Source organism: Neopelma chrysocephalum, unplaced genomic scaffold (genome assembly GCF_003984885.1).
Source record: "Neopelma chrysocephalum unplaced genomic scaffold, ASM398488v2 Primary Assembly neopelma1_76, whole genome shotgun sequence".
NCBI classification, from domain to species: domain Eukaryota; kingdom Metazoa; phylum Chordata; class Aves; order Passeriformes; family Pipridae; genus Neopelma; species Neopelma chrysocephalum.
Window position 1 is genome coordinate 5,336,969 of NW_020897737.1, and position 22,461 is coordinate 5,359,429.

At 38.9% G+C, this 22,461-nt stretch overlaps 1 protein-coding gene across 4 annotated transcripts in view; it reads left to right on the forward strand.

Annotated features, from left to right (window-relative positions):
* The first annotated feature begins 6 nt into the window (after positions 1-6).
* PDK3 (pyruvate dehydrogenase kinase 3) overlaps positions 7-22,461 on the forward strand; it is a 52,130-nt gene continuing 29,675 nt past the window's right edge. Inside the window, exons 1-3 of one of the 4 annotated variants that reach the window (XM_027689143.1) lie at positions 57-150; positions 17,441-17,477; positions 18,998-19,139. In XM_027689143.1, the coding sequence (XP_027544944.1) occupies positions 19,030-19,139 (110 nt within the window). In that variant the 5' untranslated portion in view covers positions 57-150; positions 17,441-17,477; positions 18,998-19,029. Of the gene's footprint in view, positions 151-16,537; positions 16,603-17,440; positions 17,478-18,997; positions 19,140-22,461 lie in introns of those variants that run through there. The other 3 variants (XM_027689144.1, XM_027689142.1, XM_027689145.1) reach the window with 3 other exon arrangements.

Here is a 22,461-nt window from a genome sequence, read left to right on the forward strand (position 1 = left end):
CGCCGCCGCCGCCGGGAGCGGAGCCGGGCGGGCCGCGCCGCGCCATGCGGCTGTGCGGGGCGCTGCTGAAGAGCCCCATCCCCAAGCAGATCGAGTACTACTCGCGCTTCTCCCCCTCGCCCCTCTCCATCAAGCAGTTCCTCGACTTCGGTGAGCGCCGGGGCCGCGGGGTTGAGGGGGGGTGCGGGGGATCACCGCGGCTCTGCCGGCGAGTAGGCCCCGGCTCCTCGGCCACAGCTCCTCGATCCCCGGCTCCTGGATCCCCGGCTCATCGCCCCGCAGCGTGAGCGCGGCCGGGCCCGGCGGGGCGGCCCCGCAGGCCGGGGGGCCCCGCGCTGAGTGCGGGCCGTGCGCGGGGTCGGTGGAGAGCGAGCAGCCGCTGCTCCCCTCACCCAGGTGCCGGGAGAGGCAGGCATGGTGCTCCTTCCCTGCCTTATTCCCGGGCACGGTTACCGTGGGGATGGGGGGTCATAATAAGGGTTTCTGACCTGACGTTTTTGTGAGTTTACCCTCTCCTTCACTCGCTAAATTACTGGTCTTGAGCGTGGAAATTTTAATCTAGAGGTCGACTTACTTAAACCTCGGGCATGAACTCTGGCAGTACTTGTGTGGGAGATCTGTTTGTGCAAAAATCAGAAGTGCTTCAGGAAACGTTGCTGATGAAAAAATAGCATTTTTCTTTTCAGAATAAATAATAATTACATTATCAGTATAACAATAATTTCAGAATAAATAGCATCTTTCTTTGTAGAAGCACTGGAACTAAACCCAGGAGTGGCTTGTGCTGCTGTTAAAAAACGTGCTTCCATCTAGATAACGATAAACCTGTGTCTGTATCAGAGGTTGTTTGGCACCTGCTGTCTGACACAAGAGTTATTGAGATTTTATTATCATATGAATATTGCTGATAGAGTAAATGTAAATGCCATGTGTAGCACCATGAAGCGTAACAGAGCGTTCCTTCATTCCACAGTTACACTAAAGGTACAAAAGGACAAAAATGACCCAGTGGTGTTCAGCCAGAAAGTGATTAAAAGTCAAAACAATTGCACAATTATGGCAATGGTATTAGTGAGAGAATGCTGTAAGTACAGAAAGCCAGTGTTGGGCTTGATACAACATCCCAGTGAAAAAGGTTTTTGTACCATTTAAAAAGAAAACAACAAAAAAACCACATCACACCATGGCTCCATTTAAAGGAGAACCTTGCTTTCTTTTTCTGGTCTCCGCTCACCTGAATTTGTTCTCACTTCCCCACCCCTTCCTGTGCTGATGGGCTTCTCCTGCTCTGGCATTTGTGCTTCTTATACTGTGTCTTTGTGTACTGACAAGAGCAATGGCCTAAAACTTATCTTTATTTTAGCCCTGACAGTAAACAAATCGTGTCACCGTTGCCTGTTTGAAAGTTGGGTTTGTAAATTGTTGCCAGGGAAGTACTGATGATGGTGAGGCTTTTCAGTTGTGACTAGAGAGGTATAAAGATTTCAGAATTTTCTTTAATGCCTTGGATGTTCTGACAGAACTTTGCTTTTTGCTAAGGATTTCTACAGGTCTGTGTTGCCCCTGCATTACTGTTTGCCTTTAGACTTCTCTTCTGTGGCAGCCTTTCAATAATGCTATGTTTGTTTTAACATTGTAGTATCTGTATTACTTTGTGGTTTGAACAATGTCTCGCAATTCTCCAGGAAAAAAGTAGTTTTATGTTACAATTTTAAGCCTGGTTTATGTTAGTGGAAATGAACAGAGTGAGAACGGCATGTTACAGCCTGGCCAGCCTTATTTTTTGGATGTGCTCCAGTCTGTTGTCACTGGTGTGTCATTGGAATCTTGTGTGTGTGCAGCCTATATATTTAAGTGTATTCATATTTTAAGACTGATGGGAAGGTGTCTAGTCGTTGACATTTAAAACCTCTGAAGGAAAAAAAAAGTCTAAGGTTTAGTCCTGGAAGGTCACTAGGAGTTTCTAAAATTAGTAGTTTTATGTTGTATCAACATTGCTAAACCTATCAGCTTGATCTTAATAAGCCTTATGGGCCACTTAACATCTCCACTTACTTTCTATTTAGTATTTACTTGGGAAAACTCGAGTAGGAAGTTTACAGCAGTTTAAGCAAATAGATTAAAAACAGTGTAGTTACTTAACTTATGTGATCCTAGGTGTTTATGGCTTTGGGTAGTTTCAAGTTCTGTTGGAGACTTCAGAGGCCTAGAGGAAAAATTGACATCAAAACCTAAGGTGATGGTGCAAGAGTTTTACCACTTGAGATGTGGAAGGCCTGGAGAACATGCACTGTGTCAGGGAGCTTTGTTACTTTAATCTGAATTAACCAAAAAAGAATTTGCTGGTGGCACAGGACACAGGTATTCAAGAGAGCAAATACAGCAAGCGTAAGGAGCACGATACTCAAGGTGCAGTTCAGTTGTGTTTACCCCACCTGAATGTTTAATGGGAAGAAGACACTCTGTTTTGTGGTCAGCTTATAGAGGCTACCTAATGTCTCACTTAAAAAGAAATGGTATTTTTAGTTGAGCTACATGAATGTAGTGCTTGTTTTACAAAAACGTGACTGAATTTTCAACAAATACTGAAGAAGAGTAAGCCCAAAGAAAATGTGTGAATAACCCTCTCATGGCAGTTTGATTTTGTCTGATGTACATTTCTTGTATGGGATTTGCACTTACTGTGATGTGGACTTATTTGAAGAAAATTTTTGACTTAAATTCTGACGCTAATGAAACTGCAATGTATTCTTTATGTCTTTTTTATTATAGGTTATATTGGTTTATACTAAGTTGGTGTAAAAATTTGTCTCTGTAAAAATCTGGTGAGCAGGGGAGGAGAAACTATATTTCTTGTGAGCTGAAGAGTCATCTCTTGTGAGTCGAAGAGTCTTCAAAGACAGTTGGTGGCAATGTATAGTGAGGTACAGCTTGGCCTTTTTTTATTACTAAATAACCATGTGGGTTGTATGGAACAGACCTGTGTGCATAGTGGGACTGTAGAGTCTCTTCCTTTCCAATGATATAAATTAACTTTCTCAGGGAGCTTAATTCAGCTAATTAAACCTCTGTAAAAGCCAGTTTGGCTGTTTGAGGTAACTTGCTAGTCCTAGAAACCCGTGAAACAAACCAGAAAGCAACAGTTAAACAGCGACTCTCACTTGGTTTTCGTAGCTGAACCCTGTCTATGCCCACATGCCCTGCTGTGTCATGTACTTTGTTGAGCTTGCAGCTGTCTTTGTAGCTGCTGCAATTGTGTCAGAGGTTACTGTGTCATGGGCTTGGGACCTCTGTGTCAGAAAGTGAGCGCTCAGATTATGCAGCTTTTTTCTGGTTTTGCTGTGTGTACATTTTCTCTTTGCACACTCCTGAATACCGTTCAGGCAATTTCTTTTGTTTTGAAGTGTATTTCCCAAGATTGTTGTGCAATCTCGTTCCTTTGCAAAGGAATGACCTTCTGTAAGTGTGTTTCAGTATAAACAAGTTTTGACCTTGTTTAATATTAGCATGTCACTCCAGGTTTATCCAGGCCTCTATATCTGGTCTGGCAAAAACACAAACCAACCAACTGGATTCAGCTACGTACTTCCAAACTGGGTAGTTCTTCTGGAAGTTATTTTGATAGATTTCCAAGTACAAGCATTTCTTAATGACCCAGACTGATATAATTACTCAAATATCTTTTCTGAAACGAACTTTTGAGTATAGATGTCATCTAATGTTCAGGTACACGGGTCTTTGTACATTTTGGGAGCTAGACTGTTTGAGAAAAGCAATGCCCGTACAGGAGATCCATATTGATAGAGCATTTCAATTTACATTTGCTTCAGTGTGTAGAGTGGGCCTTAGAGGGTGACAGGTTAATCCAAAATACACAATAATCTTAATCAGCAACCACATGGATACCCAGTGGGTCATGTATGCCTGGGGAAAATATTAACCCATCAGACAGGTTTGTTTGAGAAAAGTAGAGTTTCTTTTCTGTGAGTGTCCTAGCATTTAAAAAAAGGCACACGGAGCCCTGAGCTCATGGTAGCTGCCCTGCAGCCTGTGTTGGTGAGGGCCGGGTGTGAGCCAGCCCCTTAGAGCTGCACTGGTGCTGAACCCTGCCCCAGCTGGCAGTCTGCACGCAGCTGCTTGGCTGCCTCGGGTACCTCAGTGAAGTTACTGACAAATGTTTTGGGAAATGAATGGTTGTACTGCAAAGGTTACATATAATTAAGCACAAATAAAGACGTGAGTGAACTATAAATTGTGCAATCCTTTGATCATGCATGAAAGAATCATTTGAAGTTGTGCTTGTGTTGTGCTGTTGTGAACGTGTGCCAATATACTGTACTCATGTAATCCTCTTGTTGCTGCTGCTCAGCTGACCAAGTGCCTGAGACTTTTGTGAGTCTGAGGTTTGTTTCATCAGAAACACCTGTCTGGGCCAGTTGTACTTAGCCTTTTTTTATGTTTCAAAACAAATCTTTTGGGTGAATTTTGTACTTACAGGGTTAAACTTTGCTTTTTGTTAGCTCTTTGAACATTTGATATGCCAGTGTTCATGTACCACATAGTTACTGATGAATTTGGATGAAAAAGTCATGCATATGCTGAAGATAGAAGTGAATCATAGTGAACTCTTGTTGTGGAATGTGGCTTAGGAGATCCTGATTTTGTAGGTTATAGTCATAATATTTGTGGCAACTGCTGCAATTTGTGGCAACTGTGGCACTGAAAAATATCACGAAGGTTGTAATTTGGTAATTTTACTGTACTGTGAACAGCTGAGCATGCAGCAGATAATCAGTGACTGCGTGTGGTTTGGGAACTGTTGTGCCCTGGGGCGTATCTGGAGGAAAAGATGATCAATGGATCCTCCCCATTTTTAAATACAATTTTTGGTATGAAATTGTTTAGTTTATGTAGTAAAAGGGTACCTGTTAAACTTAGCTGTCTTGAGGAAACCTGTAGGCCTCTTCCAAAACTAATATAGAGTAAACCATTTATCGGCCTCACTGTGGGTTGTTGACAGTTGTAGGTGATCAGGTTTCTGCAGGAGTATTTACGCTTCCTGTTGCCGTGTTGGCAGAGGCAGCAGCACTGAGCTGAAACGTGCCATTGGAAGGGTAGCTGGCAGATACAATTTGGACAACAAGATGTGGCGGTAGGAAAGTAGAGTTCAAAACCAGCCTTCTGTGTCCAAATATAATTATTAATCTTCATATGGAAGATGACTGGAAAATTTTTCTACACGAAAAGATATTGGAAGATTTTTATTGTGTGGTTTTGTTTTTTTTTACAGAACATTGCAATTGTCTTAGATACAGTTTCTCCTCCAAAGTTTAGGGCTAAAAGATACTATTGAAGAATTACCTGCCATTTATTGCTTGCAGCTGTGTTTTCTACTTCTGTTTGTGCACTGACCTCAAAACCTTACACTTGATTTAATTGCATCTTAAAAAAAAAAATTTCTCTTAACACATATGTTAACCATTGGTATGGTAACCACTGAACTGGATCACAAAGACAAATGCTAGTCAGACATTACTGTCTTATATTTTCATCTGACTGGCTTCAGCTTCCATCTAGCAGTTTCATTACAGCTTTTGTTGGTAGATTGTGATCTTTTGATGCCTGGAATTTTTTCACTATGAGGTATTTGTACATTGTGATGGAGTATTTTTTTTTATATTGTAAAGCTAAATACAATAAATGAACTATTTCAAGCCTTATGAAAATACCATGGATTTATCTTTTGTGGCTTTTCCAGAATTTTCAGTATTGTTCTTCAAATATGCCTGTTACAGCTTTAAATAGAATCCCTTTAGGAGTTTTGCCAAACATTGGAATAGAATCATTTTACTGCTGTTTAGCTTTTACCTTGAAAGGCTACTCGTTGGTCGCAGTGGCCGCTGGATGTGCAAGCTGGAGTGTCTGACTGCTTTTGTTCTTCAATTATTTTGGGGTTATCACTTTTCCGTATTTGGTCCTTCATTCCCTAGATCTGGACATGGATAAAGTTTTCAATTCATAACATTAAAAAGGGTTTTCTTTGAGTGGGCTGTAGCACAGCAAGTAAGCTGGAAACCTTTTTGATGCAACTCTTGTTATTTATAACCTGTTCCTCTTTACGACTGCCAGACGCTTGCAGGCAGTGATGTTCCAATACTATATATAATATTGAGGGGTTTTATAAAGCCTAATATTGATTGTTTTGAAGGTCTGGAAGAGTCATTGTGGTTAGATAACTTTGTTTAGCAGCCACTGCTGAACTGTGGTATGATAGAGATATTTGTGTGTGGGAGTACTATGTAATATTAGAACAGGGTGCATTTCATTTACTGAATTATCTGTATCACTTTTGCAGGCTGTTTATTCAATAAAGGAACACAATTTCTGTGAGTAGTTGAGACTTTGTATATTCTGAATTAAGTTTTTTAGTATAGTTATAGTACAAATTCCATAAATTGTTGTTGTAGATGATCAAACTGGATCACCAAGGTAATTTTTTTTTTCCTCATAGAGGTTAAGCTTTGAAAACTGTTCCTTCAGTAGGTGGTTTGGCTGGCCAGTCTTGCCTGTAAGCGTAGGCTTGTAGTCTGTAAGTGAGCATCCTCCAGCTGGTGGAATTGCTTGTGCTTTGTTTCCCAAAACAGGAGAAAATTTCTCAGTCTGTGTTCTGTTTGTCTTTGGACTGACCAGAGGAGCTGGTGCAGTCCTCTGCCTTGAGGCACTGGGAAGGGGACATGATGTTACCCTGGACACCCAACACATCTCTACATGCTCATGTTTGGTTTTTTTCCCTGAAGCGGATAAGGCATTGAAGCAGTTCGATGTCTTTGGTGCAAGAAAGAGAACAAGAAGGTATGAAGCAGTAAACAATGCCAGTGATTCTGTTTGCTTCTTTTTAGCAAGTAGCACAAGTAATCCAGAAAATTAGAGAAATTGGGAGCTTGGGAAACTTCTTTCTGGAATGACAAAAAGATAGGATTTGTAGTTCTTGAAGATATAAAAATGTTTGGGACACCTTTTTCTTCCAGCAACTGGTAGAAATTGTGGAAATGCCTCCTTTAGACTAATAAGAATGTGCTTGAAAATCTGAAACTTAATTAAATTTTGATGAAAATAAACGTGAATTTGGTAGCATTCCTTCCCTTCCAGAATGGATGAAATGACAGCTAGTGATTGTAAAGTAGCGTAACTTCTACAAGCTAAGAAAATAGGTAGATAGGGTCTCTCCTAAGACATAAGGAGTACAGGGTGATCTGTCAGTTTTGGAAAGAGCAATTCTGATGCAGACAAAAGATAAGAGAGCAGTAGAGTAGTGTTAGGAATTCCAGAAATACAGTTGATTAAAAAAAATAAATATGAAAGGTGGAAGCAAGGACATCTGTCTCGGGTTGCAGTACAAATAATAGCTAAGGTGAAAGGTCATGGGATTAAAAAGCAGATAAAGATGTTGAGATAATTTATATTAATTGGGGAGAATGCTCAAGTGTAGCATTTACTTGGTTTAAGTAAGAACATAAGGATAAAGACTGTTGAATTCATCTTTGCTTTGGTCTTCAGAAAAAGATGAATTGTATCCAGGAACATAAAGGAAATCACAGTTCTCCCCTGACCCAAATTTTAGATAAGCTGAAATATGTCTAGATCCTCTTGGCTTAGTGGGTTCCAGTAAAAGTCAGTCAGTTCTGTGTTTCGTGGGTAGCTTTTTTCTGCCAATGTGAGTGGCCTGGTGCAGTACAGCTGCTGCTTATGGGCTTCATGGAGATAACGGATGGTGATGGCCCCAGGGTTCTGGAGTGGGGAAAATACACTACTTGTCTTTCAGAGAAATTGAAGAGGAGGACATGAGAGTTAAGTCAGGTTGCCTGAAGTAGCTGAAAAAAATGATGGAGCTAATAATGAGGTTTTACATAGATAAACACCAAGAGAAAATGAGATGGTAAAGAGACAATAAATTGTGTTAGGCTGGCCTAATTTCCCAGTTAATTTGATATTTGCTAAGGCAGTAGCAATAGGTGCTGCACCTGGCTTTTTATGAAGTTTTGGCACAGTCCCATGTGAAATTCTTAATGAAAAAAAAACCCAAAACAACACACAAAACAACAGAATAACTTCAAGGTAAGATTGCTATATAGTAGATATTCGGTGTTCTGGTTGTTGACCCTTCCAGTTGAGCACCCATCTAGGTGCTTGCTCTTCTCCTCCCATCCCTCATTGGCATGGGGAGAGAATAGAAAGGGCAAAAATGAGAAAACTCATGGCTTGAGAACAAGACAGTTTTAAAGTGAAGAAAAGAGGAAGAGGAACAAGTGACGCAAAAGCAGTCAGTCACCACCCCCCACAAGCAGAGTGATGTCTCAGGGTAATGGCTCTCTTGGGAGACAGAGCCAGCTAGTTTGTTACTGCTGGGCATGACATCATGTAATGTGGAACATCCCTTTGTCCAGCTTAGGTCAGCTCTCCTGGCTCTGTCCCCTTCCAGCCTTTTACCCACCCCCAGACCTACTTTCTGGGGTAGGGGCTGAGTGCAGGAGAGACAGAGCACCCTCATGCCAGTGCTGTTCAGCCGTAGCCAAAACATGTGTGTGTCATCACCACCTCCTAGTTATGATTTGAAAGCACAGCACCTCTGGGTCTCTGTGGGGAAAGCTGACTCCAGCCAGCCCTACTCAGTACAAATATTTATGAAGAACACTTCATATATACTCTACATTTTACTAGTAGTCATTGATCTTCACAGGAGTGTTTTGTGTAAAGTGTGTTGTGTCTCCAGTCCCCCAGAGCCCAAAACAATATGTCCTTCATAGAATTAGGCATAGATAGATTTAGCAATTGTTTTGTCTATTTTCATAGTTACTATATTAGTAACTACTATATTAGTAATTAGTGCTACAGCTTTTCTTGTTGCCAGTTGTCCTTTGTTTTATTGAAAGCTGTCTTTTTCCTAAAATTGCTGAAGTATTTTACAGGCTGCTACTTATCCTTTTAAAGATGCGTTTGGTTTTTTTGTGTTTTTCTGGAGTCGGTTAAATGTAATTTTTCTTCTTGGATTGAAAGGATAGATTAGAGCACTGAACTGTGATTCTGAGATATAGTTCTCCTTTTTCTGATGCTTTGTATGTTGTGAGTATTTTATTGGCCCTTTTTTCCTCTAATCACTTCTATGTAAAGGCCTTTCTATGTAAAGTTAAAAAATGACTTTTTGCTAAAAAGTAATTTGCATTTTAACTGCTACTTATTTGTTTTAGTCCTTATTTATGTTTTTCTGAATGATTTTTATAGACTGGATAAATACCTTCAAACTAGCAATGACATAGAGGAATCCTCTAATCTTTTTTTGTTATGTGGTTTGTTAATCATCAAAAGCATTTCATAACAAAATGTTTAACAGTCTAATACATTTCACCTCACTGAGACTGAAGGGAAACTGGAGCATGTGGTATCGGTAGTATTTTTATGTAATTGGTTTTAACTGTGTGAGTCTTTGCTCATAAACATTAATTTTATTTATGCTGTAGATTTGGAATAGCTTTTCCTTTGGCAGGTTGACAGGAACTAAAAGATAAAGCAGGGATTTGTATTTTTCTGGAACAGTTAGTGGGAATTATGGAAGTTTTTCATAAAGGTTTGGAAGGAAGTTGTCAAAGCTGTGAGTTAAAAGAGTGTTAAAAATTTGGAATATCTAGTTATAACCTTCAATGTGAAATTAGATTTTTACCTCTTATGGGAGGAAAAGGTGATTATGAGTTTCAAGAAGCAAAACTCAGTCTTTTCTGGTCAGTTTATTGTAACAGAATCTGATCAGAGCAACAAAAGAGGAATAAAGTTTCTTCGGCTTGGTATTTTAAGCGTCATCTACATTTAAAAAAAGAGTTTTAAATTTGTTTTAAAATTTTGAGTCTCAGCAGAACAAAACATGACATTTGTTTTGCCCAGGGTCTCCTGTTTGAAAGCCGTGGAGCCCCTTTGTAGTGAAGGCCAGGGTTGACATGCAGCTCCTTCTGGCTCACAGACTGACTGTTCCCTGCTCTGGACTCAGGACTGTCAGTGGAAGAGGAGTTGATACAGTCTGAAGAGCTTTTTTTTTTTCCGATTAGTTGGTTGTTTTAGAAGCTCCTTGTGCCTAGTTAGGGAGGGAGTCTTTGGGTTCCAGAGTTAGCTCTAAGATCAAGAACCTGATCTGGGCCGTCTCTGTCTGTCATTTGCTGTGAGGATTGCCTGCAATTTGGTGAGACAAAGCTTTGCTGCTAAAATGATTCATCTGACTTCCAGCCTACTCCCAAATCACTCAAAGGAAAGACAGCCTAGGGTCTGTGTGTCTAAAAATAATACAGCCTGTGGGTAATCGGTTGACTGCCTCTGCATTAAACTTTATAGATACTTTGATTACTGTGTTGTGTCTTGGCAAATGCGTTAAAATACTCTAAAATTTATTTCATTAGATCTGAGTGATAAGCAGCTAAACACTAGTTTTAGATTAGAGAAGCTTATTTTAAAAGTTCATGCTTTCATTTGGATTGTTCTGTATAATAATATGTTGTGCTGGTTTCCAGCTTTGACCAGTGGTTATCTGATAATCCATACCCCTTGAGAGAGACAGGCATATGTCTTCCCTCGAGTCCTTTCTATGACAGGAAGGCTGTGGCTTTAAGAGTTGAAATTAATGATTGGAGTTTGACTAAGACTTTGATAGATCTGCAGTGTATTGTGCATCTGTTAATTCCTTCTGTTTATCTGTTCCAGTTCAGCAGTAAGTTAAGCTGCTTTCTGGCACAGTCGGTTTCATTTGGAGGACAGGTTGCTTGAAACAGTCTTACTGGAGTTCACAAGTTATATATCCTAACTTATTACATTATTATTATTCATTCTTTATTATTAAATTAGTGTACAGCTAATGTAATAATAAATGTAAGGTCTCAGTCCATGTTGAGCTGTCCAGCTGTGCTAAGGACAAGTTGCTGACATTTTGTTCTTAACCTGCATTTACATGAAAACATGAACTGACTTTCTCTTGATGTCACTGGTATTCTTTAATATGGGCAGAGTAATTAATAGACATAAGGCATAAACTGGCTCACTCTTACAGAGATTTTGGAGATAAGTATTTTTTTCTGTTACAAATTCAAGAGTGATTATTCTTATTTTTAAATTTCTGAAGTTCAAAAATCTAGACCTTGATTAAGAGTGGGATTTGGTCTGCTCATTTAGACAACAGAATATAGGCTAATGCATTCTCATGAGTGAATGGTATACTGAGATTTTCTTTTGGAGTAGAAAGTAAGTGTTGAAGTTGCCCTAGCAGTCAAAGAGTGCTTGAATCTGTTGTTATTTGAATCACATAAATATGAAATGGTTTATTAAGCTCTACTATTTCAGTACTTCAGCTCTGGATTTATCCATATGCTGTTTCAAATGACTGTTGGAAAGTTTAACTGCAAAGCTAACTAGTATGTGAGCTTGCCAGTTTGGACTGTACTTAGCAATGAAATGACACAGAGTGGAAATGTGGAAATCAATGGTTGTACAATGTTAACAGCTGGGTTCTCATCTCTGAACATAAATCATGTAGATTGAGAAGACTTGAGCACTTCTCAGTGTGCCCTTTCCATAGCCTGCGAAGGCCCAACTAATCATGGGAACTGGGCTGAAGAAGGGAAAGAAAATGTGGGAAAGTTTACTTGCAGACTTCAGTTCCTCTGGCTTTACCTGATTTTCTGGCAGCAGTTGTTTAACAGAACTTAATTGTTCAGACTTCATAAAAGCGATAAATTTATTATAGTTCAGTAAAATCTAAAAAAAAATTTTGTCTTTAATTCTTCAAGTTTCATTTTTTGAAACTTCAGAGTTTCTCCAGTTTCCTTACTGATGTAGAATCAGTCTCTTAATATGCCGATCATATGTGCCGAATGAAACCATGCCCTTAAAACAGGGCATTTGCACGAAACAATTGCAAGGGTTTATGGAAGTAGCCTTAGAGAGCTGTGATGGAACTTTAGCTGAAGCTTAGTTCTGAGATGTCAAAAAACAGGCTTAGTACCTGAGGTTAGTGTGGGATAGATCCTTGAATTTGTCCATCTTCAGGCTCCCTGTGTCAGAACAGCTGCACGGGCTGTGGTTGCTGTTCTGTAGAACAACGTGGTAGGTCCAATTTCAAAATACAGATTTCTTAGATGCAACCTGGTAGGGAGGAAGGGTCAGCAGGAGTCAACATCTCCAGTGATTTGTGTGTGTTCTTTTTCCCTCTGCTTCATCATCTTCATTCGGTTTTACAAAGCCCTGTCCTTTACCAAACAAACAAACCCTGTATGCTCTTTATGGGATTGGTATTTTTGGTGGTTGGTGAGATAAATACCTACAGAATATGCTAAAAATGCCATTGTTTCTGTTGGGCAATAGGAATACTTTTGGAGTTGGGGTTGTTTTGCAAGGTTTTGTTTTGTAGCCACATTTAGTGGGACTATGCAAGGATAGCTTGTTTGTCTTTTAATAAATAGGCCATGCTCGTGAAATGGTGTGTAATCATTGGAATTCAACAGTCTTTCTTAAGTTCTGTTTTCCTAGCTTCAGCAGCAAGTTATTTATTTTAGCCTTTGTTCAGTCTGCTCTGATGCATAGATCTTTATGTGTATGCTTTTGAGGATTTCTGCATGTCACTGCTTCACTTGTTTTTGTTTTGTTTGCTTGTACAGGAGCTATAAACTATCCCAGAAGCTCAAGAGAGTAGGTATGGTCCATCACTCCTGCCTTCCTGTCTGTCTTCCTTTTGCCCTATCTAAAAGCAGTAGTTGTAGTTTCACAATGAAAGGCTTCTGATCTTGTTTTTATGGATTCTAAATGGAGTCTCTTGTCTCTGATGCACAACAGGTGGGACTTTGCTGCTTTTGAGTCTCGAAGTAATACAGTATCTAATGTCACTGGCGTTCCATACATCTTAATGGTGAGAACTAGACCTTGGAGTGCAGTGGAAAGACTAAAAAGAGCACTTAGTTTCTTCTTTTCCTGTCTCCTATGACAGATAAGTGTTAATATTCAGAAACTACTGATGCTTTTATGAAGTGACCTTGGCAGCTCAGCTGGGGATGTGACAGCCATATTAGGTTTTCGAAGTAGGTGACTTTGATCATCACTTGTGAAGGGCTGTTGCTGTAGTCTGTTCTCAAATGGGTATTCATGAATGTGGGAATCTGGCAGCTGAACTGAGAGCTTTGGAACCAGAGTTCATGGTCTCATACTGAGTTTCTGTGTTCTGCTGCAGCAAAATGGAGGTTTGCGTACAGCCTTCCGTATGGAACTAATCCTTTTGTAATCTCAATCTTGGACAGCACAGTATTGCTCTGGCCATTTGTAGAATTTGCTATAATTGAATCAGGTCGGCTGTATGTGTGTGAATGGCCTCTACACTTGTTTGTGCCTCTTGTTGCAGGACCCAGAACAAAAGTTTTCTCTGAGTCCAACTTTCCAAGAGTTGCCTAATTTGTTTATCTTTTCTTAGCACTGTGGGGTAAAAGGCAAAAGAGAAAAACAGAGGAGATGAGTAAATGTTCAGAGAAGATTTGAACCTCAGAGAGGAGAAAATAGAGTAGTAGGGAAAACTGTCTGAAAGTAGAACTGTTTCCTGAGTTCCTTTGGATGGAAGGTCCACCAGTGATAATATTGATATATAACCCTGAAACATTGCACTTCTTATCTTTTCCCCTCTGATGGTATTACATTTAGAAGACTTAGTGCATTCAAGCCTGCTTTTGTGATCTACGTTACCTTAAAGGTTCTGAGTCATGTTTTATTCATATATTTTTCTTAATTTTTTTCCCCTGTGATACCTGTCTAATTGAATAATTGGCATGATTTATTTTTTGGTGGAAAGGTCTAACACTTTTTCATATCTAAGAAAATTGATTTAATATTTAATATTAAGTATCACCTTGTGTATGAACTTTTTAATGACATTTGAATGTATTACTCTTATTGTAGTAAGTTTAACTACATTTTTCAGCTTAAACATGAGCAAGGGCAGTCAAATCATTCTTCAGATGTATCATGCTTCACTGCATAAGCAAATCCATCATCATTTAGAGACATTTGCTCTCTCGTAGGTGGTGACTGTTCCAAATGTAGCAGTGTTGGTACAGGTACCATTCCCACTATATTATTACAAACCCTGGCTTGTTTCTGTCACGTGTAAGGCTGTTACGTGGAAAGTTGTCCATAGAATATTCTTCACTGACCTTAGTTTGATGTAAAGTCCAGGAAATCACTGCTTAGATCCTTGTTTGACTAATGTATCTTCTCATTTTCACTGAGTTTAAGGCTGTATCTGTTGTCAGTCCATTACATTTACTTGTTCTTAAACAAAAGAGTCTCAATATTGGCCTCACAGTCTGGTGCTAGTTTTGACCTGACGATTTGGAAATCGCAAGAGGAGGTCATGAATATGCTTTTCTATATGACTTTTGTATAGGGTGACTGATTAGCCCAGACAGGTAAGATTGTTCAGAAGGCTGAAGACAGTAGAAGGTTTATTAAACAGTCCTTTTTCTAAAGTCTTTTTAAAGACCTACTGTGGTGACACTTGACATTTCTTTCAGTTTTTGCACTAGGTATGTGTGCAATAGTAATAATTTGAAGATTACTTTCTTCACAAATATCTTGCTTTCTATTGCCATTTTTCTGTCAAAGAAGCTATTATTGTATAACCTAATTTATGCCATTTATGCTGTGTTTTTGCTAACTCTTCAGAGTTCCTACTTCTTACTCATTTCTCTCCCTGTGCAAAATTGCTCTGCCTTCTTTTTGCAGGTGATTGATAAGATATTAGGAGGTCTTTCTTCCTCTTTGGGTCATGAGAGAATTATGGCCACAGAACATTAGGCAGTGTTCAGTGTAATCTCCATTTTGGAGATTGAATCAACTGGCTTAATGTAATTTTTGTCAGATATTTACCTTCATTAGTAAAAGAGTTGGCTAAAAATAAGAGCAGGTTGCTGTCTTTCACAGTGTTTACTGTCAAGGAGCTTCTGCAACTTATTCTGACTTGAACATTCTGCAGTTTGAGTCTAATAGTTGTTTATTCTTGTTGGACAAGGTTGCTGCCGTCTTCTCTGTAGGGAACAGTGAGGCTTTGAAGAGTGTTACTGTATCCTTGATGTATTTATTCTTAGGTCAATCCAATCAGAATGATTCATTCCTGTGTCCCAGACTGTTTTACTGTTGTTGTTGTTGTCTGGATTTCTGCTTGGTCCATCTACATTCTGGAAGATACTTGGAAATTGATGTAATATACCAGTAAAGTGGGATGTTTTGGGTGTTTTTCTTTTATTCTCATGTCAAATTCTGGATTTAAGTTGCACACGCCATAGATATGATCTGGGAGTTTTTTAATCAGCTTGGAAGTATAACCTCAGATTTTCACTCTTCTCATTGAAGATAATCTAGCCTCTTGACCCTGAACTAAAACCTAATCCCTTAGAAAACATAGTTACTTTAAAAGGTTATTTTCTACAGTGAAGAGTAGTATGGGGCTGCTTTGCTCCCTGCAGTAGAGCAGATCTGTAACAAAGGGGTCGTATTCTGTATGGTTTGTTCTTTGTCTTGCCCTAATGTGATGCTCTTCATTGAAGGAAGCTTGTTTCAATGCCTGACTTAAGAATTTGATCTGCAAAATTTTTCCACTTAAAGCCACAAAACTGAATTATTGTTCAATCAAAATCAAGCATTGCTGTTTTACAGACATTGGGAAACGTGTGTTGATAGTGTGTGTAAAATTGTGAAACCCATATATCATGTGATGTCTTGCTTTCCTTTCTTCTTGACTTTGTTGGTCAGAAGTGTTTCGCTTTGAGTCTTCAAATATTTTCATTTTCAGTTTTTTGAAAGCATGCTTTTAAAGAGTTTGGAAAGAAAGCTAAATACAGCCCTTTATGCTTAGTGCAATGTAGTTTGCACTAGGGTAGAAGATGAATTTGATTTCGTACCAAGGTGAGCAGTCATTGTTTTATATATTGTATTATTGAGTAGCTTCTTGAGGGCTGCAGCATAAATCAAGGAGAGATAATTCACAAATTTAACTTTCACTTTGACCCCGAGAGAGTGACTTCAAATTCCCTTGAATTGAAACTGATAGATTTAAACTGGCTTTAGCCTGTGGTGTTTAAGACAAAAGCCTGGTTCTAGCAATGCGTATTGACTCAGCTGGAGTCATAACAAAATCAAGAAAGAATGCTGTATATTTTGAAAAAGGTGGAACTAATAGATCAAAAATAAAGCCAACTTCTGAAAAAAAATTGTCTGACTGTAGGCTAAACCTACTGAAGTCTCATTGCAGCTTATTAGAATGCTATTTCTGGAAATATCTTTAAAACTTAGATGAACTTTATCATACATACGACTATCATATAATTTATCAGGCCTGTGTATATAATAAATTATATTAAGAAAATACATAACTTATAGACTTAGGAGGTTTCTTTACTTAGCAGGATGTCCCTCATTTTCATGAAAGTGGTAGTACAGGTGTTGCTGTGAGGAACAACAGCTAAGGAGCAGCTGTTAGGACACAGTTTTCTTTTGCTTTGGAAGTTGGAGGATCTCTAATTACTGCTGATCCTGGTGAGCAGCCATTCTCTCTTCCCAGACACTGCTGTCTGGCAGGCAGGTAGCTGACCTTATGTTAGCAGCTGAGGCAACCCTGTAGAGGCTCTCGGATTAACTACCTGCAGCTGAGCAGATGATGCATTGACCACGTGCCCCAAACCAAAAAGCTGAACTGAAGTTATGCTGAAGCAAACTTGCAAGTTAGGAAGGGTTTAACCAGAGCTTCCTTTCCTTTCCCTGCGCTGAGCATGGAAAGGGACCCCAAAGGGCTCTGTGCCTAAAATGTAGCAGTACAACAGGGCAAGGCAACTCCTTAAAAAGAGTCAGTTTAAATCTGCTGGAGTGAGACAGGTTGAATAGAGATGTGCCCTGGCTTGGGAAAGGAGAGGAAGTGGGTCCCTTCTGCCAGTCCTGCTTTGCAGTAGCAGCTTTTGTTGTCTCCCTGCACAAACCTGGGGACTGTGTCCGTGAAGGGCCCCCACGGCTTTTCACAGACCCTCACCAGCTGAGGATCCTTTGCTGTCTGGGCTGTCTTTCATTCCTTTTGCTTTTTATTGCCTACAAGATAACGGAACTTGCTCTCAGTCACTGTTGAGAAGAAGCAGTTGTTTTTGTTCTGAGGGGTTTTCCAGTTCAGAAGGTATAGGGTGAGCTAGTCAGTCTTTCCTGCTGTCCAGCCACAGTCTTGAAAGACCTGCTATATACTATACGATGACTTGTGGACAGAAGAGTGTCTATCCTCTATTGTAGGTGAATTAGTATCTTACTTACTGGAAGGATTGAACTCTGAAATCATTACTGTGCTTTACAGAAAAGAACGTAATGTCTTGTTTCCGTTGTCTAATTTTGACAGCATGTGCATGTCTGTAATTGGAGATGTGAGAAGGAGAGTAAGTAAAATAAGTCCAGATGTTTGCTGGAAGAACTATAATAGAATTGCTGACACTAACAGAATTTAATGATCCACTGATTGAAGATACCTAAATGAGCAAAAAAAAAAAAAGGGAAACCGTAATCCTTCCTGCATATTCCCCAAGCTTGTGTTAGGGTTTGGGAACTAATCTATCAATGCATGTTACCTATGATAAGAAAGTGAAAACTGTGATTATAATGGCACTGTCTTAAAAAGTATCACTTTGATTGTGCTGGTTGCATTGTACTTGAGTCTTTCAAATTGCGAATCTCAGTGATTATGTGCCTGGCAGTGCTTTTAACACTTTCTGGTTTACTTGAACGTAATTTATAGCTCTTCCATTCACTCACAAATTGTGCAGGCAGTTGAACTGGTTATCATCACAAAAGGCATTTGCTGTCTTTTTAGATGAAAGCAGAATACTGACTGTTCATTACAAGTAAAACATGGATTTTTGTTTTTTTTGTTTTTATTTACCTGTACTCTTTGGAAATTAGTTATGATGGAGACTTCCTCACTTGTGAAATGCTGCAAAATACAAAAAACTGTCAAGTCAGGTCTGATCCCCCATGTGAACTATTGGGGCAAGTGTCTTAACATCTTTTGCTTTTAAATATTTGTAGTTAAAATTTTACATGTATCTTTAGTAACTAATTTAGCTTAAGAGTGCTCTTAGTCATGTCTTTTGGTTCTGGCAATGGTTTGTGTAGGGTGGCTTCAGAGAATTATCACTATTTTAACTGGGTCTCCAGGGAAGTATTGTTACTTTGCTGGATCCGTTTATTTACTTTCTGACTGTTTTGGATTTTTATACATATATATATGTTATTTTCAAAATACTGTGCTGGATAAAAATCTGTTTTAAAAGTGAGAGTCAAAGATAATCTCAGCTGCTGCTTTTACAAATGGGAATGTGGTGATGAGTACTGCACATTCCTTTCAGGTTGCTGGTGAGAATTTTGTAGGCTAGACCTAGGAGGGCTATGACCTTTGCTGCTCCCTCCAGGTGCTGCTCAAATGTTTAAGTACTTAGTAAGTTTGAAGAACTTGTGACAGATGTGAAATGTCATTGAACCGTTGTCATGCTGCTTTGTCTTTTGTTTTCACTCCTTACCCGCAGTTATGTGTGCAGTATTCACTTTTTATACTTTAGTAAAAAAGTTGTACTGATAAAAGTTAGTATTTTGGGGTCGTATTTCCAGCTAATATAAAATATTTGATATTTGTTGAATTTTATCTCTAGGATGAGAGATTTTTGTTTATAGATGAGAAGATGAGATGATGTGAAATGAGGAAAAATGTCAGACAAAAATGGTTACCCTCTGGGAAGGTAAAAGTTTAATATGTGTCTTGGGAGTGAGAGGAAAGTGAAGGTGGGCACTGAAATTGTTTTAGAACTGTATTTAGTTTCACAAGTTTTTTTAAAATCTTCTAGCACTGGGAAGTCTAAACTTTGATCTGCTGCAATGGGCATCTGTTTTTCCTTCTTTCTAACAGGTCGTGACAATGCATGTGAGAAGACGTCATACATGTTTCTGCGGAAAGAACTCCCTGTGCGACTGGCAAACACCATGAGAGAAGTCAATTTGTTGCCTGATAACTTACTTAACAGGCCTTCAGTTGGGCTAGTACAGAGTTGGTAAGTTTAGGGAAAAGTGCATTGAAAAATAATTGTGAAACTAACATTGTGTGTTGCTCTGCTTGCAACAAGATTGAATTGTTCTGAATCAGTCAGTTTTCTGCCTTGAATTGTTGATAGTGTATGTGTCTTGTCAAATGAAGTTTCATTTTCTTCTGTCTAATGTTAAGTAAATAATGTGGATCTTAGGTAAGAATTTGTAAGTTAGTCTTGTAAGTCAGTAAAAGCATACTGTTGTCTCCCAGGTAATCAGAATGAATCAATAACTTGACGAGCAAGATTTTTAAACATTCCTTACTGTATTGCACTCATGACTGGAAATAGCTCCTTCTTTCTCCTTATTCTTCCTTTGTCAAAAATGCTGAGAGAAAATTTAAACCTCCTTGTCTTCTCATTGCTAAATCTTTAAAAACATAACCTGGTATTCAGTGGAAGTTATGGAATAGGTCAAAAATCTGATGTCATCCAGTCAACAACATTCTCTGTTGTAGTAACTAGTGTATATCCAAAGTGATTCAAAGTCCTGTCATCTTTTCCATAATAATTAATTTCTAGCCTGCTGACATGTTCAATGAGGATTGGAGACTCCTGCCTTGTATGTACTAAGCTCTAAAAAACTGTTGTTCATGGGGCATTTATTGTCTCTTTATCTACAAATACTTATCCAAAGAATTTATGTAAAAGTATCTTTGCAGTATACACAAACTTCCCTTTGTGAATAGCAGCTTATTCTACTATAACAGCAGCTAATGGAGCTTGTGTTAAATTCAGTCATAGCCCTTGAGCCAAGAGCTTCCATGCTGGCTGTATATTGACTGCTGGGTTGGGTTTCTTATTTATCAAGCTTCAGACTTAAAAAATATAAATTAGGATATGTGGTATTTTGTTTGTCTGTGAAAGGTAATACTATCTGTCTGGATGACCACTTCAGAAATAGAGATTAAGTGCTTCAAATAAGTGTTAATGCTCTGGAGCCACACAATAATAATCACTTTGTGGTTAAGTGGCAGCTTGCAAGGTTTGAAGCCTTTTATCATCTTCCTGATGGCATTGGCAGTTGTTGTGCCAAATAGGAAAGAATGGATAATATGTAGGCCTTCTGGGCTTTTCTAATCTGGATGTTTTGTGAAGCTGTCTTCAGTGAAATGTAGACAGATCAGTGAATGAAGAAGAGGAAATAATTTTTCTGTAGTGACTGTACTGCATAATTCTTGTAGTCCAAATGTCTGTGCTGTGGCATAAGCTTCTGCCCTGCTAATGCAGACCAAACAACATTTGGATCACTTCTAGCAAAGGAACTGAATGGGTTTTTGAAGTGGATGCCCCCTTCAGAATTTTTGTTTAAGAGATTTGAGGACTCATGTGTTGACTTCTATGGGCACAATACATAGTACTGATTAAAAAAGGAAAAAAAAAGAGAGAAAAAACACAGTATCAAGTGTTCCATGATAATGTGATTTGCACTATTACAGCTGTAGACCAGTAGTTAATTTAATGGGCTAAAATATCCGACCCAGAGATAAAAGTTTGAAATAAAAATGTTTTCCGTAATGATCTTCTAATTTTGATCCTCAGTTAACTAACAGTTTTTGTGGAAAGGTGTATCTTCACTGAGATGAGGAAGAATATTTTTGTGATCTGATGTCAGAATTATCAAAAGGAGTTCTAGCATGTTTTTCCTGATGTCGACTTTAAAGATCATAGTTCTTATTTTTCTGTTCAGAGGTTTTTAATTGCTTTATTAAACATTTACCTGTAGTTTGTAAGTCCAGGTGATGAAACTTGGTCAAAATTTCCTTTAAGTTTTACTTTGGTCTTTATAGAAGCTAAAGAGTTTTACAAACTTCAGTGTGAGTGACCTTGAGTATTATGCAGCTATGCTGATGGCAGGTTTTGAAATGTATTTATAGATTCTTAACCTAAAGCTTAGAAATACCTTGAGAGAGAGAGAGAGATTCCTGAATTTTATGCAGCAGAGTAAGTAAATATAAATTTAGCTGTTCAACTGTTTTGTGAACTTATAAAATGAAAAAACCTTGTCTTGATGCACTTCAAAAACACTTTAAGAAAGTTGTTTTCTTTCAGATCAGGTTTCATGATCCTTTGGTTTTGTGATGCCATAGGTTGAGGAAGCTTGGCAGTTTATTAATATGCAAGCAAAAATATGATGTACATTTGCCACAAGTGAGCAAGGACATTTAATGCATTCACTTTAGCATGTTTATTTGCTAATTTTCAGTAATTTATGTAGTCACAAGCATATTTATGATTTATTTCTGCTACCACTTCACACCAGAAATCTCTTTTATGTGCTTTTGGTGAGACTCCAAATAAGCTGGAGCTTTAAAATTTGAGTTCCCAGTCTATTCCTTAATGTCAGCATGCCAGAAAATAATACAAAAAAGTCCTAATCTTTAAAGTGGGTTTTATTGGACTTTTAAATTAAATAGGCTCTGTAAATAGATGGAACTTAGTTTCAGTGGAATCAGAAAGCAAGTTAACCCTGCCTACAGTACAGCATGCATCCTTTCTCATCAATCCTCTGTCCATCCAGGCATCAAACATTCTGGATTGCATGAATTTCCTTGGCTCTTATGGTTCCCTTGGGAAGCAACCTCATTTTGTCATTTCTGAGAATATGCTCCCTGCTTCAGGCAATCCCTGTTCCCTCGGTTCTCTAATCCATCCATCTCCATGGCCGTGCTGGAGGCACTTTGCTGCTTCCTGTGCCGTGCTCCCTGACTGCGCTTCCCTGCCTGGCAGAATTTACAACTGATTGCCTGATTGCTCCCAGGAAAGGTGCACTGTTCAGTTTTTTTCTCCTTCCTTTCTGGGTTCCTCAGCCTGATGTGTGCAGCACTGAGGAGAGGCAAGTCCGCTGTCCTTCCTCTGTGCTGCTCAGTTGTATTTTCCTGAATGGAGCTGGCATTACCCCGAGAGTGAACTGTGAATAAACCAAAAATAATAGGTTTGTGTTTCAGTCTGTGCAAAGGTAAAACACGAGCTCTGTCCCAGTTTGAGTTTATAACTTTGTTCATGTGTATCTTTTGTGTGGATAGCAAGGGAAGGAATAAATTGAATTCAGACAAAAACACAGTTAATGTGTCCTGGCTGTGAACTGCGATGATTCCAAATAGCAGGCAGATCAGCAATCAGCACCTTGTTGTCAGTTCTTCAAAATTAATGAGCAACTTCCTAGTTCCAAAGAAGTGGGCCTTTTTTAGGCACTCTAGCTAAAGTGCACTGCAGGTAGGGTATTGAACAGTGGCACAATTCTGTAATAAAGGATATGGTCACTAATGTGATGTGATGAGGGGAAATA